Source organism: Pseudorasbora parva, chromosome 7, assembly GCF_024679245.1.
Source record: "Pseudorasbora parva isolate DD20220531a chromosome 7, ASM2467924v1, whole genome shotgun sequence".
Taxonomy (NCBI): Eukaryota; Metazoa; Chordata; class Actinopteri; order Cypriniformes; family Gobionidae; genus Pseudorasbora; species Pseudorasbora parva.
Genome location: NC_090178.1, coordinates 8,845,046 through 8,871,892, shown reverse-complemented (window position 1 = coordinate 8,871,892; position 26,847 = coordinate 8,845,046). Strand labels below are relative to the sequence as shown.

General features: G+C 38.6%; 2 protein-coding genes and 1 long non-coding RNA gene across 4 annotated transcripts in view; 2 read left to right on the top strand and 1 right to left on the bottom strand.

Annotated features, from left to right (window-relative positions):
- Nucleotides 1–15,028, bottom strand: part of hpn (hepsin) — a 28,881-nt gene extending 13,853 nt beyond the window's left edge. Inside the window, exons 1-5 of one of the 2 annotated variants that reach the window (XM_067447994.1) lie at nt 14,790–15,028; nt 14,113–14,214; nt 3,100–3,201; nt 2,939–2,980; nt 9–138 (exon numbers count right to left, since the gene is read on the bottom strand). In XM_067447994.1, the coding sequence (XP_067304095.1) occupies nt 9–138; nt 2,939–2,980; nt 3,100–3,201; nt 14,113–14,131 (293 nt within the window). In that variant the 5' untranslated portion in view covers nt 14,132–14,214; nt 14,790–15,028. The remainder of the gene's footprint in view (nt 1–8; nt 139–2,938; nt 2,981–3,099; nt 3,202–14,112; nt 14,215–14,789) is intronic. The other variant, XM_067447993.1, reaches the window with a different exon arrangement.
- Nucleotides 136–26,051, top strand: LOC137082662 (uncharacterized). Its single transcript, XM_067447995.1, has 6 exons — nt 136–159; nt 16,046–16,250; nt 20,924–20,956; nt 21,179–21,574; nt 25,308–25,416; nt 25,494–26,051. Exons 1-6 carry the CDS (start codon nt 151–153, stop codon nt 25,516–25,518), a joined length of 777 nt encoding a protein of 258 aa, XP_067304096.1. The 5' UTR covers nt 136–150; the 3' UTR covers nt 25,519–26,051.
- Nucleotides 17,283–19,173, top strand: LOC137083587 (uncharacterized). Its single transcript, XR_010906529.1, has 3 exons — nt 17,283–17,695; nt 18,281–18,440; nt 18,607–19,173. It is a non-coding gene; the product is annotated as an uncharacterized lncRNA (long non-coding RNA).
- Nucleotides 26,052–26,847: the final 796 nt, after the last annotated feature.

Here is a 26,847-nt window from a genome sequence, read left to right as displayed (position 1 = left end):
TTTGTTACCTGATGAAGCCCATCTCCTCGCAGCTGATGTTAGCGATGAGCTGGTTGACGCTGGACGAGCAGACGTGTCTCCACCTCCGCTGGGTGGAGTCGAACACTCTCAGCCTCTGGTCAGCTGCGCTCACCTGCACTGCAGGACATAATGAAGACAGTGAGTATGTTCATATAATTTAGCATGAATGCATTTTCTATGTTGTTCTATATTGGCACCAAGATGTTAGAAGCAGCTCCTTCAAGCCCTGTAGGCTGAACAACATCTATTGAACATATCATCTCATAGATGCACCGTTAGATTGAGATCTCCGTAATTTGGAGGACAGGAAAACACCTAGAACTCTTCATCGTGTTCCTCAGACCACCTGTCATGAAGGGCTGTACTTGGTCTGCAACAATGTCTTGGTTGGATGGCACGTAGGGGTGTGCAATATATATCGTCTGCGATAATATCGTAATTGGTGTTTTAACCAGTGGCGATTTCTTTAAGACTGCAAGGGAAGCTCGGCTTCCCTTATAATGTCACAAAATTAATGGTCAAATATGTACTATTATATTAACATTGTATTGACTAAAAATGCGTTAGAAAACGTTCATCTCAAAGACGAGTTCGTTCAGAATCAGTTACATATAGCAGGTCGGCTGACTCGATTTCCTCCTCATACATTCCCGCAGCGTCACAGTGCATTCCCCTATTGAAGCCCAGCGTCCATTGACTTCAATGGGGCTGCTTTGAACGTTTTTTTCAGCGCTTCGAAACTAGACGGTCATTGGATAAACGCTGCGATTATGTCCCGCCCACGGACGCTCAGCGTCTCTGGGAGTGAATGGGGAGTGGGCTGGCCCGGACTCCGAGCTTCTGCGTGATGATTGGAGGGTCTGCATCTCCTTTTGACTGACAGCGATTCTGTACTATAAGGAATCACTGAAGCTATTCGCGCTCAGTCCCATCGCGGATTTCTCAAGTTCAGTCGAAATAAAAACTGCTGCAACCTATTTCTTTGATATTTGCTTGGCCAAATTGCTTGATTTTCATCATACATTTCACACAATTATACACCACATTCCTTGTTTCAGTTTAACAGAGTTTAATATTTTTTTAGATCGTTCATTCATTCACAGGGTAACAGACCATTTTCTTGAAAAGGAACGTAGGGCAGAATTTGAGCTTCCCCTCTCTGACAGACCAGTAGCCGCCACTGGTTTTAACGATGTGCGATCTGACATTATCGAGTATATCCCTCACACACACCCACACTCCAGAAAAAAAGGCATTTGGGAGGTAAAATATGTTATTTTGGCAAGGTTGCCTGCTAAAATTCTCATTCATGAGTCTATATATAACATAATAGTCGCTTCAACCCGCGGACATAGAAAACAACCCGCAGAAAAAAAACGCAGACTTGCCAACCCAACACAGTGCAGTTGGGTTCTGTTGACATTTGACAACTAACGTAATGCGTCGCTTCGTTGCTCTGATTGGTTGTAGGTCTATCCAATTGATATCTTTCCTGGTTTGGTTGAAACATGCCCCATAATCACAGCCCAATGGAGCAGTTTCAGACTCATATTCTGACTAGAATTGAGTATGACCACGTCAGGCTACACATCCCTAGTGGCACGTGACAAATTGACATCAACATTAATGGCTGGACCCTCAAGTTTTCCAGCTGAACACTGCCCAGAGAATTACACTCCCTCCACCAGCTTGTCGTCATCTCAGTTATCCTGGTCAATCACTTCCCTGGTAAACGGACAAAGCTGACTCATTGGACCAAGCAAACTTTTTCCAAGCATCATCATAGGCACTCTGATTAGTCAGCTGCTATGCAGCAGAGAGAGATACACTGTGTGTTGTGACACATTCCTCTATTATTAAAATTGTGTGTGATACACAGTAGACAGTAGACCTGCTGTTGGCTCGGCCTAGATACGATAGCCTTCGTTGTCCTCGTGCATCAATGAGCCTTGGGCGCCCAACACCCTGTCGCCAGTTTGTGGTTTGTCCCGCCTCGGACCACTGTTGGTAAACCCACCACTGCTATTCGAGAGCAACACACAAGCCTCGCAGTTTCAGAGAAATTCTGACCCAGTCGCTTTGCCATAACTGTTTGGCCCTTGTCAAACACTTTGATCATGAAAACTGATTGTTTGCTTTCCATCTAATCTACCCAGATCTTAATATGAGGCCTTGTTAGATGTCGTCAACAATTGATGCATCACCTGTGACTAGTCATAATGATTTTCAACATTGATAATTATAATAAATGTCTTGAGGCACAGCAAGGCAAGTTTATTTGTATAGCACATTTCATACCCAATGGCAATTCAAAGTGCTTTACATAGAAATGAATTAAAACAGTGGTAGCAAATGCATGAGAAAAAAGAATACCATATGGACGAATAAAAAAATTAAAAACAAGCATAGTTAAAACAGTTGTAAAGATAATAATAATTTAAATTTAAAAAAAGATAAAATAAAATAAAATGGTCAGATCCACAATAATGGTCTGATATAAAAATAAAACATTCTTCAGTTTACAGCCTACATCCATGTACCATCTTTATTAGAACACCTCTCCTTCATTTCTTTCTCAAACACGTTCATAACAAACTTACTATTTCCACCAAACTTACTATTTCCATCAATTGAGCACCCATTCAAGAGTAAGATGGGAAAAAAACTAGCAAAAATGTAATCATGGCTGTTGAAAATTTTGCCAACTCAGCAATAAATTACATTTTAAAAAATATATTAAAACAATTTAAAATGTATTTGTCAAAATAAATGCAAGCACAAAAATATATACGCATATATATATATATATATATATATATATATATATATATATATATATATATATATATATATATATATATATATATATATATATATATATATAATTTAAATGTAATTAAAAATGAACAATGCTTACCATCAAATAATCCAGTATCTTCTGTTGTTCTAAGATACGTGACTGAAAATCAAACAAACAAAACAAGTGTAATAAGTCCCTGGAGAGTCTGCAGTATTCCATTAAATCAGCAGTTTCAGAAGCAAACCGGATTTCCCAGAAGGCCGAGCCGAAAGTCTTACCAAGGGCCCAGATGGCAGCTCCCAGCCCCCCCAGTATGATCAAGATCACGGCTACTGCAGCGACCACACGATACGGACTGAAGATGGTCATCCCTGGACTTCCTGTGAGACAGAAACCAACAACGCTTTTAGTACAGGACAAAGTATATTTAATGTTAGATTTTGTGGATGTTAAAATACATGCCTGTGAGCAAACACATAAACCATGACAGAGCTGATGAAAAGAACAGAACCATGAACAAAATCAATAGTCCAAAGTCATCAATTCCTCTCTGCTAAAGTAAACGTGGGACTGAATCTCAGTGTCATGATCATCTCTCTCTTTCTCACTCTCCACACACACACACACACACATTTGGGGTTTATATGTTTTATGGGGACATTTCATAGAAAAATACAACTTCACTAATTGTAATTTCCACATAACATAGAGTATACCTGAACCATACACTCACTCATGATTATATGCTCAATCCATAACCATTATCATCCTAGATAAACACACAGAATATAAATATATGACTTTGTTATACATATGACTTGTGTATCCTGCTTCCCGGAGGTTTATCCTGAGAAAAACACCCTAATGATCACACTTGTCTCCTTTAGTTTCAGAGATCTCAACGTACATATTGCTCGGATTTGCCAAGATAGCAAAGTCTGGAATCAAAATTTACAGATTTTGATATAACCATGAACATTTCTGAAATATGTGTTCAAACCAATAATAGCTCTATACTTATTTTGGCTACTGTATATTTTTTTGTTTCTCATAACATTTTTAAGGATATAATGTACAATTGTATGTACATTAACATGAGGTATAATAGCAATAATGAACAATAATCTGCCAGAATCAAACTTGCACCCCCTGCCTAATCCACATACATTGACAAGACTCAATATGCTCCACCTAATATAAACAGGAATCACCAGGACTATGTTCTACGGGTTTTTTAAGTAAGCGATAATGTACATCGAGCCAGCCGGTTTGCAGAATAAACCCAGACAGAGTGATTTTGTGTCACTCTAAAGGGGTTTATTCTGCGATAACAACCAGATGGATGTACATTATCCTGCTTATTACACGGCTACTTGTCTCAAGTAAAGACACGAAATATTGTCTTGAATTTAAACATTTTATTAGCTCTTACGCAGAGCTGTGTTTGTGTAAGAAAAATATCCATATTTAAAAGTTTATAAAGTAAACCTTGAAGTCTTCCATCCATGGCAGTGTTAAGCATAGTAGTACCGGTCAAGATAACTCGTAGTACCCGGATGAGCGGTGTGTTATTTAATTTTGGCGGTTGTTATCTGGGAATAACATACCACTGGAATGCGTGATTGACCAATGAGAATCAAGTATTTCACAGAGCCGTGTAATAATAACATTTTAAGAGGTCCTTTTGTACATTTTCATCTTTAGTGTGCAATATTACTGTTGAAAAAGGTCTGAAAATTTACAAAGCACCAAGTCACTCCAAAGTTATTCTCTATATCAATCTTTCTGAACGCCCTGGAACGTCTTGATTGTAGCCTAGAGTTTTCTTCTGGAATAGAACACGTCACAGTATTCCTCATTTGCAGAAAAGGGGGACGAGGCCTGGTTGAGTTGTCAATGTGAAACTTGCAGTTAAGGGCAGTGACTTTTCCCAAACGTGCTCAAAGCGGTTGACCAATCACAACACACTGGTCCAGCTTACCAATCACAGCACATTGCGCTTTTCGGAAGGAGGAACTTCATAGAGACAGAAACTAAAAAGAGCATTACTGACAGACTGGGAAGAGAGGAGCTGCAACAACGTAAAATATGTGACCTTGGACCACAAAACTAGCCCTAAGGGTCCATTTATTTTAATTGAGATGTATGCATAATACGAAAGCTGGATAAATAAGGTTTCAATTGATGTACGATTGGTTTAGGATATGACAATATTTGGCCGAGATACAACTATTTGAAAATCAGAATCTGAGGGTGCAAAAAAATCTAGTTGTCCAAATAAAGTCCTTAGCAATGCATGTTACAAATAATTCATTTTTATATATTACGGTAGGCACGGAGGAATCAAATGTGCAGCTGTCAGGAGAAGCGCTATCAGTCACCCGGTATGGATACTGTCATTCACAATCACAGACTTTACCGTTTGAAAGTATGACCGACATAAGAATGTCATCTGAACAAGTAATAGCTAGCTCATTTTGTTCTGATCAACTAAGGGGAAAAAAAAGCATTGCAATACATCGCGATGATTAATCTAACGATCGTTTATCATATCACGTCAAACTGCAAATTATAGCCTACTTTTTCAAACTGTTAATGTTATCAGGATTGCGTGATTACATTAATGTGTGTTAGGGCTGTAGTACAGTTTACATTTCTGTGCAGTCTAATTTCTAATCGTCATATACCAACACATTAAGGTGGAGTATAGGTAAAGCTCCCTCTCATAGCAAGCACAAAATAACTGATGTTATCATAATGCACATAGCAAAACGAGAAAGGCACAACAAAGGAAAACTCCTTAACTGCATGAATGAAGCGAACAGGTGTGTTACTGTTACATAGCCTAATTCAACCATTGAAATGTCGTACCTGTTCAGCAGAAAGAAGCTGAAAAAACCCTTCAAAAAACGGAGTTCACGCCACCTTTAATTATCCTTGTTTTCGCATCGCCTGGGTGAAATCTCTTTTTTTCACTCCGAAGTCCGAAGACTTTTGCATTTTGCAACGGATGAATCTCCAGTTGTCACTGGTGATGTCGTTTGAACCTTTTTGGATCCGCCATCAAATTGATAAGTTTAATTATATCAAGTGGTGTGAGAAAAGACCTCCAACATATCCTCACATGCGATAGCCTGCTAACCGGGACTCCTTCTTTATGTGCACAGATGTGATGTAATGACACAAACATGGTTGAATTTCCACCAGTCCCCTGGAATTAAAAATATGATTACAAGCTTACTGCTGTAAGTCGAGCTACGGTAAGCAGAACGTTTTGAACACTGGCTGGTTATGTACTTGCTCAAAAATTTATTTTGGATAATTTTTAACCCCAAAAAGTTACGGACTGCAGCTTTAATATCCTAATGGTTTTTGACATTAAAAAGAAAAATCGATAATTTTGACCCATACAATATAGTGTTGGCTAATGCAATAAATATACCTGTCCGACTTATGACTGGTATCGTGGTCCAGGGTCACAGATCATGTTTTGTGTGTGTTGATTACTGGGTTCAATATTATGCATAATGCCAAAAAAAAAAGTGATTGAGAGAGTGGCTGAGGTAGCAAATAACATTAAAATTATTCAAAGTATGTACGTAATGATGAGTATTTGAGCAAGATATGTATATTGTCAATCCTTAGGTACATTTAATTACTTCCACATTTATGTAATTGGAAGTCCCCAAAAACAAAACCAAGACTTTAAGGGCATAATCGGTCCCCTTTAATAAAGGATTTTGTTAATGATGGGTTTCAGATTCCATGCTGCTCATCACCATCACAAAACATGAGTCTTCCTGACTGTGAGGAGCTTGTGCTCATTATTCAGACAGAAACTCTGGTGTGATGATTAACAGTAGGCCTGTGTGACATCAGATTACCGCAGAGACTGTGCTGTCTGATAAGCCCACAGCAAACAAACACACAAAACAAGTTGCCGCAACGCTGCTTCAGTGCCGAACGCACAACCCTTTGGGCCATAGGGACGCATTACGTAGAAACAAGTCTCTAATGATCTTAATGGTACAAACAAGCACATTCGAGAATTATGTACAAGATTATTAAGAAATTTTTTTTGGAATGTTAAGAATGATGTATAATGCGTTTGCTGGAGCTGGATGACTCACAGGTCATGGTCACAGATGTGAAAGTGATGTTAGACTGAAGTTTCTGGTTGTGACCAGGCAGCTGCTTCTAACAACAAGAGCTGAGATAAGAATCCTACCTAAAAAGCAATATCTGTCATTTCACCATTTCAGTTAAGACCGCTATTGTTTGTCTATGAGTAATCCACATTTGGTTGTCATTTTATTTTATTATTATTATTATAAATAAATAAAAAATGCTAAAAGAACTTGAGAGATCTTTGATATTCCATCATGTTAACAAAGCCAACAGTGATTACAAGGTGTTAGTTTCATTTCTTTTCTATGCATAGCGTTTCTTGAGCAGATTAGAATGGTTTCTGAAGGATCATGTGACACTGAAGACTGGAGTAATCATGCTGAAAATTCAGCTTTGCATCACAGGAATAAATTATATTTTAAATATTCAAATAGAAAAACTGTTATTTTAAATTGTAAAAAAAAAAAAAAAATCACAATATTACTTTTTTTACTACATTTACATTTAATCATTTAGCAGACGTTTTTATCCAAAGCGACTTACAAAAAAGTGGAGAGCAATAGAAGCAACGAAACAAACAAGGCCAACAACCTTTAAGAGCTGTAAGAAGTCTCAGTTAATTAAGCACAGTACACAATTTTTTTTTGGGGGGGGGGGGGGGGGGGGGGGGGACAAACAAACAAAAATTCATGGATAGTTAAGTGCTATTCTTTATTGGTCAGTTGCAATTGGAAGCAGTGTGTCTTAAGATGTTTTTTTTAAAAATGGCTACTATATAAATGCAGCCTTGGTGAGCAGAAGAGACTTCTCTCGAAACCTTAAAAAATTGTAGTGACCGCATACTTTTGAATGCTATTGTATGTAGCAAAAGCTTTGTTTTGAAATCAGCCAATCACTATATAAGCCATTATTTATTTTTTTCACACAAGACTTGTCGCTTCATAAAATTATTGTAGAACCACTGTAGTGTTATGGGCTTTGTAACGATGTCTAGTGCCTTTATGGGTCTTGAGAGAGGACATGACATTGGTGTCAATGAAGGCCTTTCTGAGCCATCGGATTTCAACACTAATATCTTCATTTGTGTTCCAAAGATGAACAGAGGTCTTACAGGTGTCGAAACAACATGAGGGTAAGTAATTATTGACAGAATTTTCATTTTTTGGGTGAACTAACCCTTTTAACACCCTTAAGGGTGCAGTGTGTAAATTTAAGAGGCATAAAAAACAGTCAGTGGTGGGGTTGTGAATTACAATTGCCCAATTGCAATTTAAATGCCATTACTGACCAATCAGAATAAAATATTTTATTTATCTATTTTTTTAGATGTTGAACTGAATCTATATGAGAACTGTTGTAATTCTAGTTGTGAAATTTTTTTTAAACAATAATAATAAAAAATGGCCATGAAACAGTCTAAAAAGAGAAAAGGCAAAATGTGACCATCCAAATCTCACTGTAACTCTCAACTGACCAGTCGTTTTGTCCAAGCCCAGCTTTAAATAGCTACATTAGAGGTCAGAACAAAACTGAAACAGTGTGATGTTTTCCTGTTTGCTGTCTCTCGTTTCATTCCCGAAGATTTCCCCACTGCCTCAGACTGTTTCAACAGCACCTGCCATGACCCATTTGACCGGAGAACAAGTAGTACTTTTGTCTGAGTGGGGGTGTGTGAGAGACAGAGCTTCTTCATGGTACACTGACTGCTCTCCTTCTCTCTTTTGCTCAAGACCATCATACCTGGATAAGATTTGTGGCCAAATTAAAACATCACAAGGTCCTTTATAGAAGGTTAAAAATGAACATAAAAAAAGAACAAAGAAACAAAACTGTTGTGTCAGCTCTAAAATGTTCTAGTCTGGAAATGTATAACCACTATAAAAGAATGTTTTGGTCCAGAAAATTCTCTCATTCTGTGGTCCCTCCTATAGGTTAAATAGACGGTCACCTGTGAGATTCATTTTGTAACCATGGGCATCGGAACCCACCCACCCACTTTTTACGACCAATGATATTGGACCCACTCACTTTTATTGTCTCTAATTCAGCACATGTCTGTTTACCTACCCACAACTGATAAACGCTGATTATTAAACACGTTAGACGCTTTATTTCCACTTTTCTAATATTTTCTCAATTTTTATTGAAAATAAATGCCTTTTCAATCTGATTTGTGATGGGAAAAGGGAGTAGAGCAACTGGCAAAAGGCGGATTCGGACCTCTGATCGATTTGCGTCAACTTGATGACACGCATCTTACCCCTACACTATAGCCAAAGTAGTAAACAGCGGTATATATCTATTTAATGTAAATGGCATGTAACGTTACTCCAGTAAAAAAAAACAAATCTGAGAGAAAGGACCCACACACATTTATTTGCTTCCAACGCCCCTGAATCATACATTTGAAAGTCCTCATGAAATCAAAATTTACTCTAATTACATTGTTAACACTCATTACAGGTCTTGTGTACAATTAATCCGTGCAAGTTCATACAAAGATTGTTTTTTTTAAAATCAAAATCTAAAAAGTAACTTTCGGTCTAGAAAAGGCATTCCTTCTCAGATGACAGCAGTTTGACGGCTTAGGTTTGAAAATGCTTAACCACTCCCCTCCATCCGTTGGTCCTATAGGAGCGCGAGATGTAGATGGAGAGGAAGAGGAAGAGCGCTGAGGTAAAGACCTGCGCTCTATTCTATTCTAGAAAACTCACTTGCTACTTCCGGTTCACTGGGACTTTATTGAACTTGAAATATTTGAGTAAGCTAGGTCTTATAGTGTCTTAGGCAATAGGGTCTTATCTAGCCAAACCATTGGTCATTTTTAAGAAAAAATAAACATTTATGCACTTTTTAACATAAATGACCTGCTCTGCGACGTGCCACAGATTACGCAATCATGTCAGAAAGGTCACTCTAGACGTTGGCGGAAGTACCGCCCCAAACGAATGTGCGAAGACTAATACAAACGGCCTTTACAAAAAAACCTCCATCAAAATTTAAAATCGTTTTTTTTTTTACTAAAGGATGTTCGTATTAGTCTTGTAAACACGGGGGGCGGTCCTTCTGCCTACGTCTAGCGTGACCTTTCCGACGGGATTGCGCATTCCGTGGTGTGTCAAGATGAGCAATTTAGGTAAAAAAGTATATACAGTTTTATTTGCTGTTAAAAAATGGCTGATGGTTTCGCTTGATAAGACCCTATTCCTCAGCTAGGATCGTGCAGAGCCCTTTGAAGCCCTTCGAAGCCCTTTGAAACTGCATTGATTTGGACCTTCAACATTTATGTTGCCATTGAAGTCCATTATATGGAGTAAAATCCTGAAATGGTTTCCTCAAATTGAGAGTGTGTCACATGCCTGTCCTGTCTTGTGTGCACATGTGGGTTCTGTCATGTCTTGCATGTGCTACTGTCAACCCCGCCCTTCTTGTTATCTGATTATTGGTTTATTTGCCCCACCTGTTCTCCCTCATTATCTGCCTTGTTTGTTCCCTTTATAATCTCCTTGTGTTTGTCAGTCTGTGTTGGATCCTTGTGTAATGTCTGCGTCTTCCGTCCTCCCCGTGATTCTGTTGGTTTGTTTAAGTTTGTATTTATATTATTCTATTATGTGTTTTTCCCCCTCGTGGGTTTTGTTTTGAGTTTATGTTTTGTTTTTGTAAATAAATCATCTTTTTTCTGCACTTGAGTCCTCGCACCATTTCCTTTGTTTGTGACGTGACAGAAGGATCCAACCATACAATGAGGACTCAGCAGAGAAGTTCTCCCTCGGTGCCAGTCCCGGGGGTCCCGAGTCCGGGAATCCCGAGTCCAGACATGGCCTGGAGGGCTGTTATGGGAGGCTTTGTGGTGGCAGTCCTGCATGCTTGGGAGAAGCACAGGGTGTCATCCACAACTCCGGTGGTCCCAGTTCCGGTGGATCGTGTTCCGGTGGTCCCAGTGCCGGTGGATCGTGTTCCGGTTGTCCCAGTGCCGGTGGATCGTGTTCCGGTGGTCCCAGTGCCGGTGGATCGTGTTCCGGTGGTCCCTGTGCCGGTGGATCGTGCTCCGGTGGTCCCTTTGCCGGTGGATCGTGCTCCGGTGGTCCCTGTGCCGGTGGATCGTGCTCCGGTGGTCCCTGTGCCGGTGGATCGTGCTTCGATGGTCCCTGTGCCGGTGGATCGTGTTCCGGTGGTCCCTGTGCCGGTGGATCGTTTTCCGGTGGTCCCTGTGCCGGTGGACTCCGTTCCGGTGGTCCCGAGTCCGGAAACGGCCTGGAGGGCTGTGATGGGATGCTTTGTGGTGGCAGTCCTGCATGCGTGGAAGGAGCACAGGGCTTTATCCGAAGCCCCGGAGGCAGTTACGGTGGTCCCAGTTCCGGCGGATCGTGTTCCGGTGGTCCCTGTGCTGGTGGATCGTGTTCCGGTGGTCCCAGTTCCGGCAGATCATGTTCCGGTGGTCCCAATGCCAGCAGATCGTATTCCGGTGGTCCCAGTGCTGGTGGATACTGCTGGACTGGAGAAGTTTCCCCAACGCCCTGGCTGCGCCACTGAGGCGTCCTGCTCTCCGTGCGCCGCTGAGGCGTCCTGCTCTCCGTGCGCCGCTGAGGCGTCCTGCTCTCCGTGCGCCGCTGAGGCGTCCTGCTCTCCGTGCGCCGCTGAGGCGTCCTGCTCTCCGTGCGCCGCTGAGGCGTCCTGCTCTCCGTGCGCCGCTGAGGCGTCCTGCTCTCCGTGCGCCGCTGAGGCGTCCTGCTCTCCGTGCGCCGCTGAGGCGTCCTGCTCTCCGTGCGCCGCTGAGGCGTCCTGCTCTCCGTGCGCCGCTGAGGCGTCCTGCTCTCCGTGCGCCGCTGAGGCGTCCTGCTCTCCGTGCGCCGCTGAGGCGTCCTGCTCTCCGTGCGCCGCTGAGGCGTCCTGCTCTCCGTGCGCCGCTGAGGCGTCCTGCTCTCACCGCGCCGCTGAGGCGTCCTGCTCTCACCGCGCCGCTGAGGCGTCCTGCTCTCACCGCGCCGCTGAGGCGTCCTGCTCTCACCGCGCCGCTGAGGCGTCCTGCTCTCACCGCGCCGCTGAGGCGTCCTGCTCTCACCGCGCCGCTGAGGCGTCCTGCTCTCACCGCGCCGCTGAGGCGTCCTGCTCTCACCGCGCCGCTAAAGCGTGCTGCTCTCACCGCGCCTCCCTGGCGCCCCCTGCACTCACCGCGCCTCTCTGGCGCCCTGCTCTCACCGCGCCTCCCTGGCGCCCTGCTCTACCCGCACTGCCCTGGCTGCCTGAACTCTATGGGCCGCCCCGGCCGCTTGAACTTGGTGGGCCTCCCTGGCCATTCGAACTTTGTGGGCCACCATGGCCTCCTGAACTTTTTGTTTTCCTCGTTCCTCCCTTGTTTACCCCTCCCTTGTCTGTTCCTTCCTTGTCTGTTTCCCCTGTCCCTCCCGTGCCCTCCTGGTCAGTCCCTCCCGTCCCGCCCTGGTCAGTCCCTCCCGTCCCGCCCTGGTCAGTCCCTCCCGTCCCGCCCTGGTCTGTCCCTCCCGCCCCGCCCTGGTCTGTCCCTCCCGTCCCTCCCTGGTCTGTCCCGCCCGTCCCTAGTGGAGCGTCTGGTAGCCGCTCCTTAAGGAGGGGGTAATGTCACATGCCTGTCCTGTCTTGTGTGCACATGTGGGTTCTGTCATGTCTTGCATGTGCTACTGTCAACCCCGCCCTTCTTGTTATCTGATTATTGGTTTATTTGCCCCACCTGTTCTCCCTCATTATCTGCCTTGTTTGTTCCCTTTATAATCTCCTTGTGTTTGTCAGTCTGTGTTGGATCCTTGTGTAATGTCTGCGTCTTCCGTCCTCCCCGTGATTCTGTTGGTTTGTTTAAGTTTGTATTTATATTATTCTATTATGTGTTTTTCCCCCTCGTGGGTTTTGTTTTGAGTTTATGTTTTGTTTTTGTAAATAAATCATCTTTTTTCTGCACTTGAGTCCTCGCACCATTTCCTTTGTTTGTGACGTGACAGAGTGGTACGCGCAGCAGAGCGTCAAACAACATTTACACCAGGCGATGCAGTCAGGGCTGTTAAGATACAGGAGGACTTCTCTCACCCTCGGAAACTCAGGCAAACGTCTCCATAGTCTGAAGACTAAAACAGAGAGGCTCAGGAGGAGCTTCTTTCCCCACGCCATCATACTACTTAACTCAGACATAAAAACATTGCACTTTAAGGACTTGATGGCAAGCTATTTACTACATTACTACTTATTTTTAATACTATTTTAAAATTGTTGCATGTTTATATAAAGTATTTTTTATATTTTTACTGCACAGTTTATAGGAATGTCATATTTACATTTCACTGCTCATTGTATCACCTATAACTGGTATGTGACAAATAAACTTTGAACTTGAACTTGAACGATCTGTTCTCAAACTAAGCTTGTGCTCCAATTGTCCAAATTAAAAAAAACAAAAAACCTGAAACTCTTTCAAACTAGCATAACAAAACATCAAACACTACTAAATCTCCCAAATAATAATGTTAAGCGCGCACACACACACACACACACACACACACACACACAAAGACACACAAAAAAACATAATGTAACACTTTGGCATTTAGGGTGTCATGGCAAAGCATGCTGGGAAATATAAATCCCAGCCCAGTTTCAGTTATATTGAAGTTTGTCTACATTAAAAGAAACAAGTTCATAAAACTCAAAACAATAAAACATTACATAAACGTCAGTGTCAGTTTTGAGAACTCAAAAGAAAGTTCTAAATACTCAAACAGGTTCATTTGTTTTATCTAATTTGTTTAATTTGAGTTGGCTCAACTTAAATGACTAAATCATAATAATTTTGAGTGGTGGTTTAAAGTGTAGGATGAATACAGTTTTGTTTTTGCTGTAGTTCATCTAAATTTAGAGGCTTGCATACAAATTTAACAGCATTTGTTTTTGAGAAGGATAATAAAGGTTCAGCTTTCACAAAACTGGATATATTTTCAGTTAAACCTTTGTACTGTGCATAAAAAACAGCTGTATCACGTCATTTTATGTCTTGACACCTTTTGGCCTTTTGTCAAAGTAATACACAGATCCAGACTGACCAAAACAAATCGAGTACATGACCCATCACCGGCCAGCTGTTGATCATTAACAAACCAGTCATCTGATGTCAAAAAAGAGAGAGACAGCTCAGCACTCACCTATCTTCTTCTCTGGCATCTTTATCCAGCAGAAAAATGAAAAATAAGCTTGGAATGGATTCCAATGGTTCCTCAAAACGGGATTTGCTGCTGTTTTCAGACCTGGAAATGTTTATAGAAGCTTAGAAAACGTCGTGTAACTGCTGTCATGGACAAAGATGGGTTAAGCAAGTTAAATAAACCAAAGTGCAAACTGAGAAAAGGGTTCACGGCAGTGCTGTTATTAACAATCACTGTAAAAATGTTTTCAACATAATGCTATAAAAAGCAAATATTTCCCTCGGAAAAGACATTGTGGCCATCATTTCTGCTATTTCTACTCACTTTTTAAATTTCTTTCAATTCAAACTAGTTTAAGAGTATTTCCCACTGCAGATTTTAACCTTAAACGTTGTTTAATTTAAGCCAATTAAACTTAAGTTTTACATTTTAGAAGACTGGGGTGTTTTAGTGCTAATTTAAAAAGTTTAAGAAGCAAATTTTTTCATCTAGTAGGCCTATATAATCAGTAAAATTCAATACAACGATTTTTTTTGTCCAGACGACCGTTACAAAAAATAATGTCTGTAGATGATGATTATTATCCTTTTTGACTATAAATGGACATTTTGGAAACATAATACAGAATGCCGTTAGTTGTCACTAATGCTCTTAACAACAGTAAAAACGGTTTTCACCTTTACCTCTCCACTGCAGGTCCTTGGATAAACTTTTGGAGTAGAAACAACGAGATGAAGAGGTAAATCAGTTGTTTCCTCCAAATATCCGCGCTGACATTTCACTTTCCCCGGAGTCCTTGGCTCTTTTATTGTTTGTTAAATGACGCTATTCTCCAGCGTTCAGAACAGCTCTTCTCCTCACTCTCTTTGCTCTTTCTGTGCTGTTCGCTGGAGTGGAAACCTCCCTCTTCCGGTCAGTAACGGAGCGCAGGTGTGTGTGAAGGTGCGCGCGCCAGACAGGTGAATCTGTGTTCGCGCATCTCACCTCAACTTCAGCTTCAGTAACAGCTCATCTGACGAAATACGGCTGCCTAACCAATAATACAGCCATATACAGTACATGCCACACACAAGTTTGTTTTTGTGACATGTGACATTCCATAGGCGTAATTTTTTTTATTCTGTAAAAAACGTATTTTCTATCCCCTACACTGCCCCTGCCCCTAAACCTACCCATCACAGGAAACATTCTGCATTTTTACTTAAAAAAAAAAAAACTCATCCTGTATGATTTATAAGCATTTTGAAAAGTGGGGACATGGCCAATGTCCTCATATTTCACCCTCTCCTTGTAATATGTATGTCATACCCATGTCATTATACACATTTGTGTCCTCAAATGTCACAAAAACATGCCCACACACACAAACACACTCACACACACATGGTGTTTCCATGATTTATGGGGATGGACATTCCATATGCGTATTTTTTTTTGTTAATACTGTACAAACCGTATTTTCTATCCCCTTATACACTGCCCCTGCCTCTAAACCTACCCATCACGGGTAGCATTCTGCATTTGTACTTTCTAAAAAAAAAAAAAAAAACTCATCCTGTGTGATTTATAAGATGTTTTCCTCATGGGGACCAAAAAATGTCCCCACAAGGACAAGGATTTCGGATATTGCCATCTTTGTGGGGACATTTTGTCCCCATAACGCAGGGATTACCAGCCTACACACATACACACACACTTTATATATGCTTACATTTGTGTATAACATTTGTGTATATTTTATTTCACACACACACACACACACACACACTTTAAGTCCTGTAAGTTGCAAGGTGGGGCCTCCATGGCAGACTTGTTTGTTCAGCATATCCCACAAATGCTCAATTGGATTGAGGTCTGGAATTTGGAGGCCAAGTCAACACCTCATTGTTGTGCTCCTCAAACCATTCCTGAACCATTTTTGCTTTTGTGGCAGGGTGCATTATCCTGCAGAAAGAGGCCACAGCCACCAGGGAATACTGTTTTGGGTGGTCTGCAACAATGCAGGGATGCGTTTCAAAGTAACATCCACATGGATGGCAGGACCCAACGTTTGCAGCAGAACATTACCCAAAGCATCATACTACCTCCACTGGCTTACCTTCTTCCCATAGTGCATCCTGTTGCCATGTGTTCCCCAAGTAAGCCACACACACGCACCCGGCCATCCACGTGATGTAAAGAAAACGTGATTCATCAGACCAGACCACCTTCTTTCATTGCTCTATGGTCCAGTTCTGATGCTAGAGGTGGACATGGTTCAGCATGGGGACCTGGTCTGCGGCTATGCAGCCCCATACATAACAAACTGCAATGCATTGTGTAATCTGACACCTTCTTTGGACCACTTTTGATTGACCATGCAGACCGGGGCGGGAACACCCCACAAGAGCTGCAGTTTTAAAGATGCTCTGACCTAGTCGTCTAGCCTTCACAATTTGTCCCTTGTCAAACTCGCTCAAATCCTTACACTGTAAGCAATTGCTGTAAATTTACAGCCAATTTTCAACACTAAAATGCTGTTTTCTTGTTAAACAGTTTAATACTGTAGTTAGCAATGCATTGTGGGCTGCTTAATTTGGAGGAACAGGAAAGAGGCCCTAAACAGTATGCTAATGTTTTAAATTACAGTACACGACAGTATTTTTTTGGAAACTGAGTGTTGACTGTGGAGTTTGGAGTACGTTCAGAAGTTTGATACAACAAATCGAGGCTACTGCTTTTGGACAATTTTCTTTAATAAAACCTAGAAATAATTTGCCATTAACTCCTGGGGAGACTTCAGGAAACGTTATTTGGATAGGAGATTTTCCAGAAGAGGACACACAGTTTAGAGAACGTGCGGCATATCATCGAGTGTTCTTCATCAACCTCTATCGGGTCTTGCATCTACAAAATAAACGGTAATTGAAATCTTTTTCATTTCGCAAATAATTTTTGATATCAAACTGATGCTCAGGAGCTTATCTTGCTTGGTATTTGAACATTTCATTTAACAGTGAGGCTCAGATTTGAATAGCCAAAACAATATTACTTTTGGGTGTTTTTTTGTTTAAATTTGGTAACATTTGCAGTAGAACTCCCCCAACACCTGTAAAAAATTAAATTGCTACCCATAATTTTTTGATTGCCAATTCTATTTAGCAGTTTAACTGTAGGTACTTAGCCTACCTCATTCGCCTGTAGGTTGCTCTCAACTAATGTTTACTAATTATTGACCTTTTATAATTTTTCTTCTTAAAAATCTTACCATGGTAAGAATAATGTATTTGTTCCCTACAGGTGTCTGCTACTTCAGCTGACATTGAGACAATTTAGTCTTCCTGCAAGTCCTAGTCTGATACTGCCTAGTATATTTCATTTAGATTCATTGATAGACACATTGTATATCATTTACACAAGGTAATATGTATGCTTTGACTTGAAGTTTCAGGTGCAACTGGGCAAGTCCGGTCATCTTTGAGGACCGTGTAATCTCTTAGGGCATCACACCAACATTTGCAATGGGGCTTGCTGCTGTATTTGCAACTACATTCAACCTTCAGTTTCAAGATGAGGGACCCTGCACTCTGGAATTCATTTAGAGGTAAAAATTCTTCATTACTTGTCATCATTATGGATATATACAATTAAATTAATTTGTTTGTATTTTTTTCCGCATAAAATGGTATTAGTACTGTACATTTCAAGCCCGACACATGGTATTTTGCTTGACTATACAGGCTTTATATACTAAATTGTAATAATTAAAAATATATATGTATGTATATAATTTTTTTCACTAAATATCCAAATAAATGTAATTACTAAACTAAATTAACTATTATAAACTAAATTACTGATCTGCCCACATTGTCACTATATGATATTTGAAATGAGCTGATGACATCACTTTTTTTCTCCAGAGTGGCTGTACAGCCAAATCAAGTTCTGTTGCATTATTTTCATGTTTAACACTGTGTAACTGCTTTGAAAAAATCTGCATTGGAAAAAGTGCTATAGAAATAAAGTTGACTTGACTTTAATATAATCATTCACATTGTCACTTTTATATGTCATTCAAGTCCACTCTATTTGTGCAATGAAGAAAGACAAAAAACAAAACAATTTATTGCATTTAACTGAAAGCATGTTGTTGCAACACTCTGATCTTAGACTATTTTGATTTCAGGTGCTTTGTTGGTATAAATCCAGAGAAAGGGACGAAGGCCAAAAGGGGCAAGGTTGTCTCCAAGAAGAACGGTATGATCGTCCAAAAGAAGTTTTTTGAGACACGTCGCCATGCTACTGAAGAATCTCCTTGACTTTCAATGGAACTTTGATATAAATCGGTGAGCTCTTTAATCTCGCTCTCTTTGTTTTGACAGTCTGGCATTACCAAATTAAACCACAAGAGAACTGGTATTATTAACTTTTGTAAGCATTAGCTTGGAGTGTATACTGTACGTTCGTGATTTTACAGTTTATTTATTATTATGATTGTCTGTTGTTTGACAGTGACAACACTGGAATAATACTGCAGAGAGGAACAGCGGCTACCAGAGTGATGGACATCTCTCCTGGATCCATATAAACTAAGATGTAAATACACAAGCTACCTCAAATGACTATTTTAAGCAGTAAAAATACAAGCCTACCTCACAGGACAATTTAAAGAGTAACCTGAAATGAAATAAACCCTAAAATGTTTTAATTGATGCATATTATTGATGCCTACTGTCAAAATGTTGTACTGTACTTTGTAGGTCTTCAAACTTATGTGTTAAATTAAACTAGGTTTTATTTAACTAGGTTTTTTCCTTCATGTTTGGTAAGGGTTAGGGGCAGTCTCTGAGCAATTTAAGAATTTAAAGGGTTAGTTCACACAAAAATGAAAATTAGCCCATGATTTCCTACCCTCAAGTCATCCTATGTGTATATGACATTATTCTTTCAGACGAATACAGTCAGAGTTATATTAATAAATGTCCTAGCTCTTCCAAGCTTTATAACGGCAGTGATTGTTGTTCTGTTTTTTTTAAGTCCATAAAAGTGCACATACATCATATAACTGCTCCACACGGCTCCGGCGGGTTAAAAAGGGCCTTCTTAAGTGAATTATTGCGTTTGTGTCAGAAAAATGTCCATATTTAAAATTGTATAAAGTAAATTATCTAGCTTCAGGCTAATCACCGTTCTTATTCAGCTTATGAAAAAAGTGTAGCGCCTCTCGCAGTTCAAAACGCTTGCGCTTCGTCTGACATTGCACACCAGTTACGCACGTCAGACGTAGTGTAAGCATTTTGAAATAAAAAGAAGAATCTAAAAGAAGAATGTCATATATACTGACTTGAAGGTTAGTAAATCATGGGCTGGGTGAACTAACTCTTCAAGTTTATTGCCATAGTCTAAAACAGATACTACTAGGCTCTTTTTGCTACTAGAAATCTCGTAGAAATGCCCAACAGGATTTTGTTTTATTTTATTTTTTTCCATTTTTTGTATTCATGCTAAAATTGACATTGCTCTTTGGAATAAAGGTATTTGATTTTGAAGTTATTGCTTATTTTCCATAATATTCACAATAATGCATATCTTAAGCAATTGCCTATAGCCCTGAGAATACTGAAGTTAATTGCAATTAATATTGATTGCAATGAAGACTGATATTTTAGGAAACTGCTAAATTTATTGTGTTTCTAATACAGTAAAAAATAAAAAACTTATTTAAAAAATGCAACATTTCTGTGATTATTTGAAAATTATAATATATTTATATATTGAAAATATACTGTTTAGGTTGTTACTTTAATTCTCACAGTTTACTGTATTAGACTGTGAAATCATTTAACAGTGTGACTACAGACATATACAGCATTTCTGGTTTACAGACTACTACTGTAAAGTCATTTTACATATGAATACCGTAAAAATAACGGTATACTGCTGGCGTCTCTGCTGCCAGCTCTTTACTGTAAATTATAAAAATACAGAAATATACCGTTTTTCTAGTTTACAGACTACTACCGTAAAATCATTTTACATATGAATACCGTAAAAATAACGGTATACTGCTGGCGTCTCTGCTGCCAGCTCTTTACTGTAAATTATAAAAATACAGAAATATACCGTTTTTCTAGTTTACAGACTACTACCGTAAAATCATTTTACATATGAATACCGTAAAAATAACGGTATACTGCTGGCGTCTCTGCTGCCAGCTCTTTACTGTTATTTTACAGGGAAATTTTTTACAGTGTACGCTTGCCCATTTTTCCTGCTTCTAACACATCAACTTTGAGGATAAAATGTTCACTTGCTGCCTAATATATCCCACCCACTAACAGGTGCTGTGATGAAGAGATAATCAGTGTTATTCACTATTCATATATTGTTATGCCTGATCTGTTAGATGTGCCATATGCCATAAACATGTATGCTCATACCCAATTGATTATTTTAAATAATATTTACAATTTAAAAATAACTGCAGCTATTATTAATATTATATTTAAAATGTGTATTAAGTAATGTTAATTTATATAAATTTTAATTGTTAAAATATATTAGTAATAGATTGTAGTTGCTTGTAAAATAACATAATATGGGACTTATGTAGTTACAAAAATAAAACATTCAAGCAACATATGAAAAAGAAACAAACAAAATGTTTTAACTGGGAACATGAAGGAAGTAACTACATCATAAATGACGACAAAGGGGGAGGAGGAGAAGGAGTAGGAGGAACTTAAACCTAGACAAGGGTGATGTCTTCACACTGTTATTGCCCAGTAAGAACTTGAGGCAGCAAATATGATTGTGAATCTCCTTGCAGGCATATGGACCCTGATGGCTTTGATTCTGTCAGGTGAGATGATGAAACATCATAAGAGTTCTCTAAGACTAAGTATATATATATATATATATATATATATATATATATATATATATATATATATATATATATATATATATATATATATATATATATATATATATTAGTTTCTTTTGTTGTTTGGATTCCACTTTGTTTCCAACCAGCTGTTTGTAATATGATTCCTTCAGAATTACTCATATGTTTCCATTTCAGGCGTTCTTGCTGTTGATTGGATAGTGCGTGTTCCTGTTGATCCAGTCTCTGCTCCTCTTGGGTCTTCTGTAGTTTTGGAGTGTGCCTATGACTTCCCAGAAGAGTCAGACCAGGGAACACGGCATAAAGTGCTGTCAGAGATGTGGTGTCTGAATCAAAGCCACTGCATCACTCCGAGATACGTGTACCACAGCGCAGGGATATTTCCTGAGCCCTCATACCAGGGCCGTGTCAAGTACTTTGGGCAGACGGGGAGCAAAAACTGCTCTCTGATGATATCTGATTTGAGGTCAGCAGACAGCGGCCTGTATGTGTTCCGGTTCATCACCGACCACCTGAAGGCCAAGCTACCAGGACAGAGAGGGTTGAATCTACAGGTTACACATCAGATACAAAGTAAGAACAGTCATGCCCTGGATGTAAACTGCACATTTTGATAATTGAATTTCCAACGTTTTCAGTCATTTGTCAGTACTGAATGATTTAACAATCATTTTTGGAGGTAAAATAAAACGGTAACACTTTAGGGTAACGCTTTATTTTACAGTGTCCTGGTTACATATGTTACATGTACACTGGAAAGAAATATTTAAAAAATAAGTTACCTGGTTGCTTTAAAATGTTGAGTTCATTGAAATAAAATATTTGAGTTAATACAATAAACATTTTGAGAATCGACAACCTTTATTCAAATATTAAAAGATTTAGTAAGCTTATTGGGTAATTGTTTGTGTTTTATTTGTGATGACAATGAAACTTATTTTCAGGATTTATCACATTTTTTATGTGGTTCAGATAAAATAATATTTTGAGTTTCTGTTATTAAACTAATTTCTTTTTAAGGCAACCAGGTTACTTTTTTAAGTTAATCCAACAAAAAATGTAATTTAGTTACTATAGTAATACCTACATTGTCAAAAATTATATGATAAATAAGTTATAACAACATGTTTTTTCATTGCTTTAATAAGTAAAATAAGCATTTTTTTAATGTAAGATTCAACTAATTTTTAAGTCAGTTTAATGTAATTTAAGTTTAAATTACTTTAACATCCAAGTTGAAATTACTAAAAAAAAATTAAGTCAGTAATTTTTTTACAGTGTATAAATTAAACATAATTATTTGCTACATACTACATAATTACGTTATATACTAACCATAAAGCAAATCAAACCCTAATCTTACTTAACATTACTCAGTACTTAAATGTGTAATTACCGTGTAACAAAGACACATTAAAATAAAGTATAACCCATTTAAGGGGTCTATCTCTTATTACTGGGATATTGTCTATTCATTAGTACTTGCAGCACATATTAATTACATTTACATTACATTAATGCATTTAGCAGACGCTTTTATCCAAAGCAACTTACAACTCAGGAGTACAGGAAGCGATCAGTCAAATTAAGAGGCAAATGAATGCCTCATTCTGCATGAACATATTCTACTGTACATCCTTAATCTTATTTTCAATTTTCAATTTATTTATATAGCACTATTAAAAACAACTACCGTTGACCAATGTGCTGTACACGAAAATCATTAAACATAGAATAATAATAAAAACATGAAAAAAATAGCACCGCAAAAACAACAACAACATTCAAGAAAGATAAATCATGAATTATAAGCCTTATCAAATAAAAATGTTTTTAACTGTGATTTAAAAATGGATAATGTAGGAGCAGTTCTAGTTTGTATAGGCAGGGTGTTCCACAGTCTAGGAGCGGCTACTGAGAAGGCCCGGTCGCCCCTAGACTTTAATCTAGTTTTAGGCACTCCTAAGAGCCTCTGATTTGCAGACCTAAGTGCTCTACCTGGGTGGTGTTCAATCAGCAGGTCTGTAAAGTATTGTGGTGCTAATCCATGTAATGATTTAAAAACCAATAACAGTACCTTCAAATCAATTCTATGGTGCACAGGCAACCAGTGGAGGGAGCGTAGGATGGGGGTAATATGTTTAAATTTGCGTGCTCCCGTTAAAACTCTAGCAGCTGCATTTTGAACCATTTGAAGGCGGTTAAAGGAGGCCTGTCCAATCCCCAGATATAGGGAATTGCAATAGTCTAGTCTAGTAGTGATAAAAGCATGGATAACTCTTTCAAAGTTATTAAAAGAGAGAAACGACTTTGTTTTAACCAGAACACGCAGTTGATAAAAACTTGACTTAACAACTTGATTTACCTGCTTATCAAGCTTTAAGGCGCTGTCAAGTATAACACCCACATTTTTCACGTATGGTTTAACAAAGGGTACAGCACTCTCAGATTTAATTTTGAAATGTTTTTGTCAACAGAGGAGGCAAACACCACAACCTCCGTTTTGCTCTCATTAAGACTTAAAAAATTTAAAGACATCCATGCTTTAATGTCCTCAAGGCAAGCTGTCAGTGTGTCTAAATTATTTGCATGGTTTATAGGGAGATATATTTGTGTGTCGTCTGCATAACAATGGTAACTAATACCATACTTTCGAAAGATAGATCCAAGTGGAAGCATATAAATAGAAAACAGAACGGGAGCCAGAATAGAGCCCTGGGGGACACCACAGGCCAGCGGGACGGAGCCAGAGTGACATATGACATATAATCCTACCCACACTGTTAAAAAAAATCAGGTCTCCAATTGAAAATGTTCTAGTGACTGATCACATCTAATTTTCAATACATTTCTGTGAATTAAATTGCATCAATTTTCAGAAATTCAAATCGGCCAACTGAAAAATGTAGATGTGATCAGTCACTTGAACATTTTCAATTGGAGAAATGTTTTCAATATTTTTTACAGTGCAATACCTAAATGTAACAAATACAAACTAATAAGCAGTAATTAAGAGTTTATTGAGGCCATAATCATTAATAGTTAGTTTATTGTGAGAATTTGACCCTAAAGTAAAGTACTTTAAAACATAAAATCTAATATTTTAGAACAAAATAACTATAAAAAAATCAATCCATGTTTATATGATATGTGATATGATAGCTTTATGAATTAAAAAAGTGCTGTAACTTTTATATCCTACAACTCCTCTGACTACTAAAGCATCCCTATTATTTATATGTTTGCACTTATTGCATAAATTACCATAAGTTAACCATAGTATAATATAAACTAAAAAATGAGCAATATATTTGCTGCAGCATATATTCATTTTTGTTAACAAATCTCTGTTCATTAATAATTCATGTTAGCTCAAGTCCATAAAAACATGATTTTGAAAATATTAACTAAGATTAATGAATGGTTTTTTTTTCAGTTCATGGAACATTAATGTAAAGTTTTACCATTTATATAAATGTAACAATTAATATGCATTCTGAAATAATTAAAATGTGTTTAGTATTTTGTTGTTACAAAAACACTGGCATGGGGTTAAATATGCCAAATCATATCTGAAATAAACATCTTGATGGTTGAAAAAACAAAACAAAAAACAACTGTCTGGTTTCCACTGTAAAAGTAAAAGCAAAACTTCCGTTGTCAGGGCACAGAAAATGTCAAAGGTTCACAAGATGACACTAGAAAACACATTTCCTCAAACAAGAAACACTTCCTTAGAGAAATCTGTCTAGCTTTCATGACCTTCGCAACTTTATTCAAAAAGCTTCAGTTTTGTGAGCAGTCGATATGACATTGCACATGAATTTGAAAGTTGTGTAAATGTTGTGGTCTAACTGGTCTGTGGGCTGGAAGTAGACAGTTTGTCGTGTGCTTGTGTGGGACTTAGTTTGAAAATGTCTTTCTAAAGTCTTTCTAAGGGATAAAATAAATAAGATTTACATACATACATAAATCTTATACATAAATACATTATTTGAACTAAATTAGCAATTAAATAAATAAAAAAAATATAAAAAACACTGGTAGCTTATTATCCTGACATTATCCAATACTTTTATGTACATATTGTACATTAACCCTAAAATACAGTGCAATGAAGTTTAAAATCCAAAATACAGGTAAAACACCTGTAAAAATAATAAATACGTAAAAATTTCAGTCAAATAAATACTATGCATTGTGCCCTATGTTTATTTTTTAGAGTGTATGTATATACAGTAAATGCAATATATACAATGTAAATATCAATATTTGGAAGAGTTACATTGTCCTAAATTCCTCACAGCAAGAGCAAATGCAAGTGCTTCTTCGTCCACTATTGGCATTGTGTTTGGAGTTATTGTCATCATTATCGCTATAGCAGGCATTGTGATATTCATCAGACGCATGTCCCGGTAAGCAAAGCACTTACTCAATAAGTGTCTTGTTCCTGGCCTTCAAGAAACTACTGTAATATGGCTTTGTCTTTCAGGAGAGAGAGCTCAAGATCACTTTAAACAAGCAATCGACATCTTATTACCACAGCAGGAGAAAAATAACTGCCTGGGAACAAAACCATAAATAAATGCTTCTGCTTTTGTTTGTATGCTACTTTTGCATTCTTTTACAGCATTTTTGCATCCATTACGGAGCCTATTATTTATATTTTTATATTATATTCTGCATATCAAACAAATCCGTATTTCACTTTCTGCAATCTCTACAGTACTGTATATCATATTGTGTCTTTTTACATGACACTGCATGTCTTCCTTGGCAAAATCCCAGTGACCTGCCACCGAACTAGAGGAACTGATCAACCCAGAATCTGAACAAGTCTGAACAAAAGAGAGAACAAAGAACAGTTGCAGAAAGTAATGAATTTAAGAAGTCAGAAGGAAAGATAATATTAATTTTTACATTGTAAATCATAGAAAACAGCCTTTCGCTCTGTTTTCTGGCACATAATTTAATTCATTAAGCACTTGGTACTGTTTATAATCTCTGTTTATAATAGAACAGCATTCATTAAAGCAATAGTTCACAATTACTGTCAGTCTGTTGTTTTTTACTCATCTGCTGCAAATCACTGACAAATATTCACACAGCATTACTCAAAGGTTATGGTTGGTGTATTTCCAGGAAGAAATAATAATAATGATGAGTAAAACTCACATTTCCCGTGTGAACTCAGACTCCTCGCTGTGTATACATTATTATAATGACATTTTCACGAAATTACCGCGCTTTTTTCTCCTTTTTTTTTGTTGCAATGTGACATTGTAAGGAGAGTTTATTTATCTAGAATAGAAGTAGACTTATACTTATTTTACTTTTATGAGTATTTTAATGAAATTATTCGTTTTTGCAATAAACTGTCTATTATTGCTAGCCTGACAAGCCAGACCCACATCAAGATGTTTGGTCTGGAAACTCACCATTGACAGGGCTCAATCCGAGGGGCGGGATAAACGGTTGTCTTTCAAACTCCCTCTGCACGCGATAGGATAGCGCTACACCAACCAGAGCAACGAAGGTGAAGCAGAGCTCGCTGACTGATTAAACATTTGCCGTATCTGGTCGGCTAAACTACGAACACATCTTCCCGCTCTTTGTTTTTTTCTCAGAGAAAAGCTTAACTCCAAGTCTTCCAGAGTCGCGGTCAGAGCTGATTCGAAAGACCGCCGCCGTTCGCCAGTTTCTGTGTTTACTAGAAGCACGCAAACGCAACTCGGCCGTCGTCATTATGGCCCTACCCACCGACTCTATACACGATGTGATTGGGTCGTCCAGATTTTGAGGAATACAGCTCAGAATGGTATTGAGAGTGCCTAGACGACACTTGC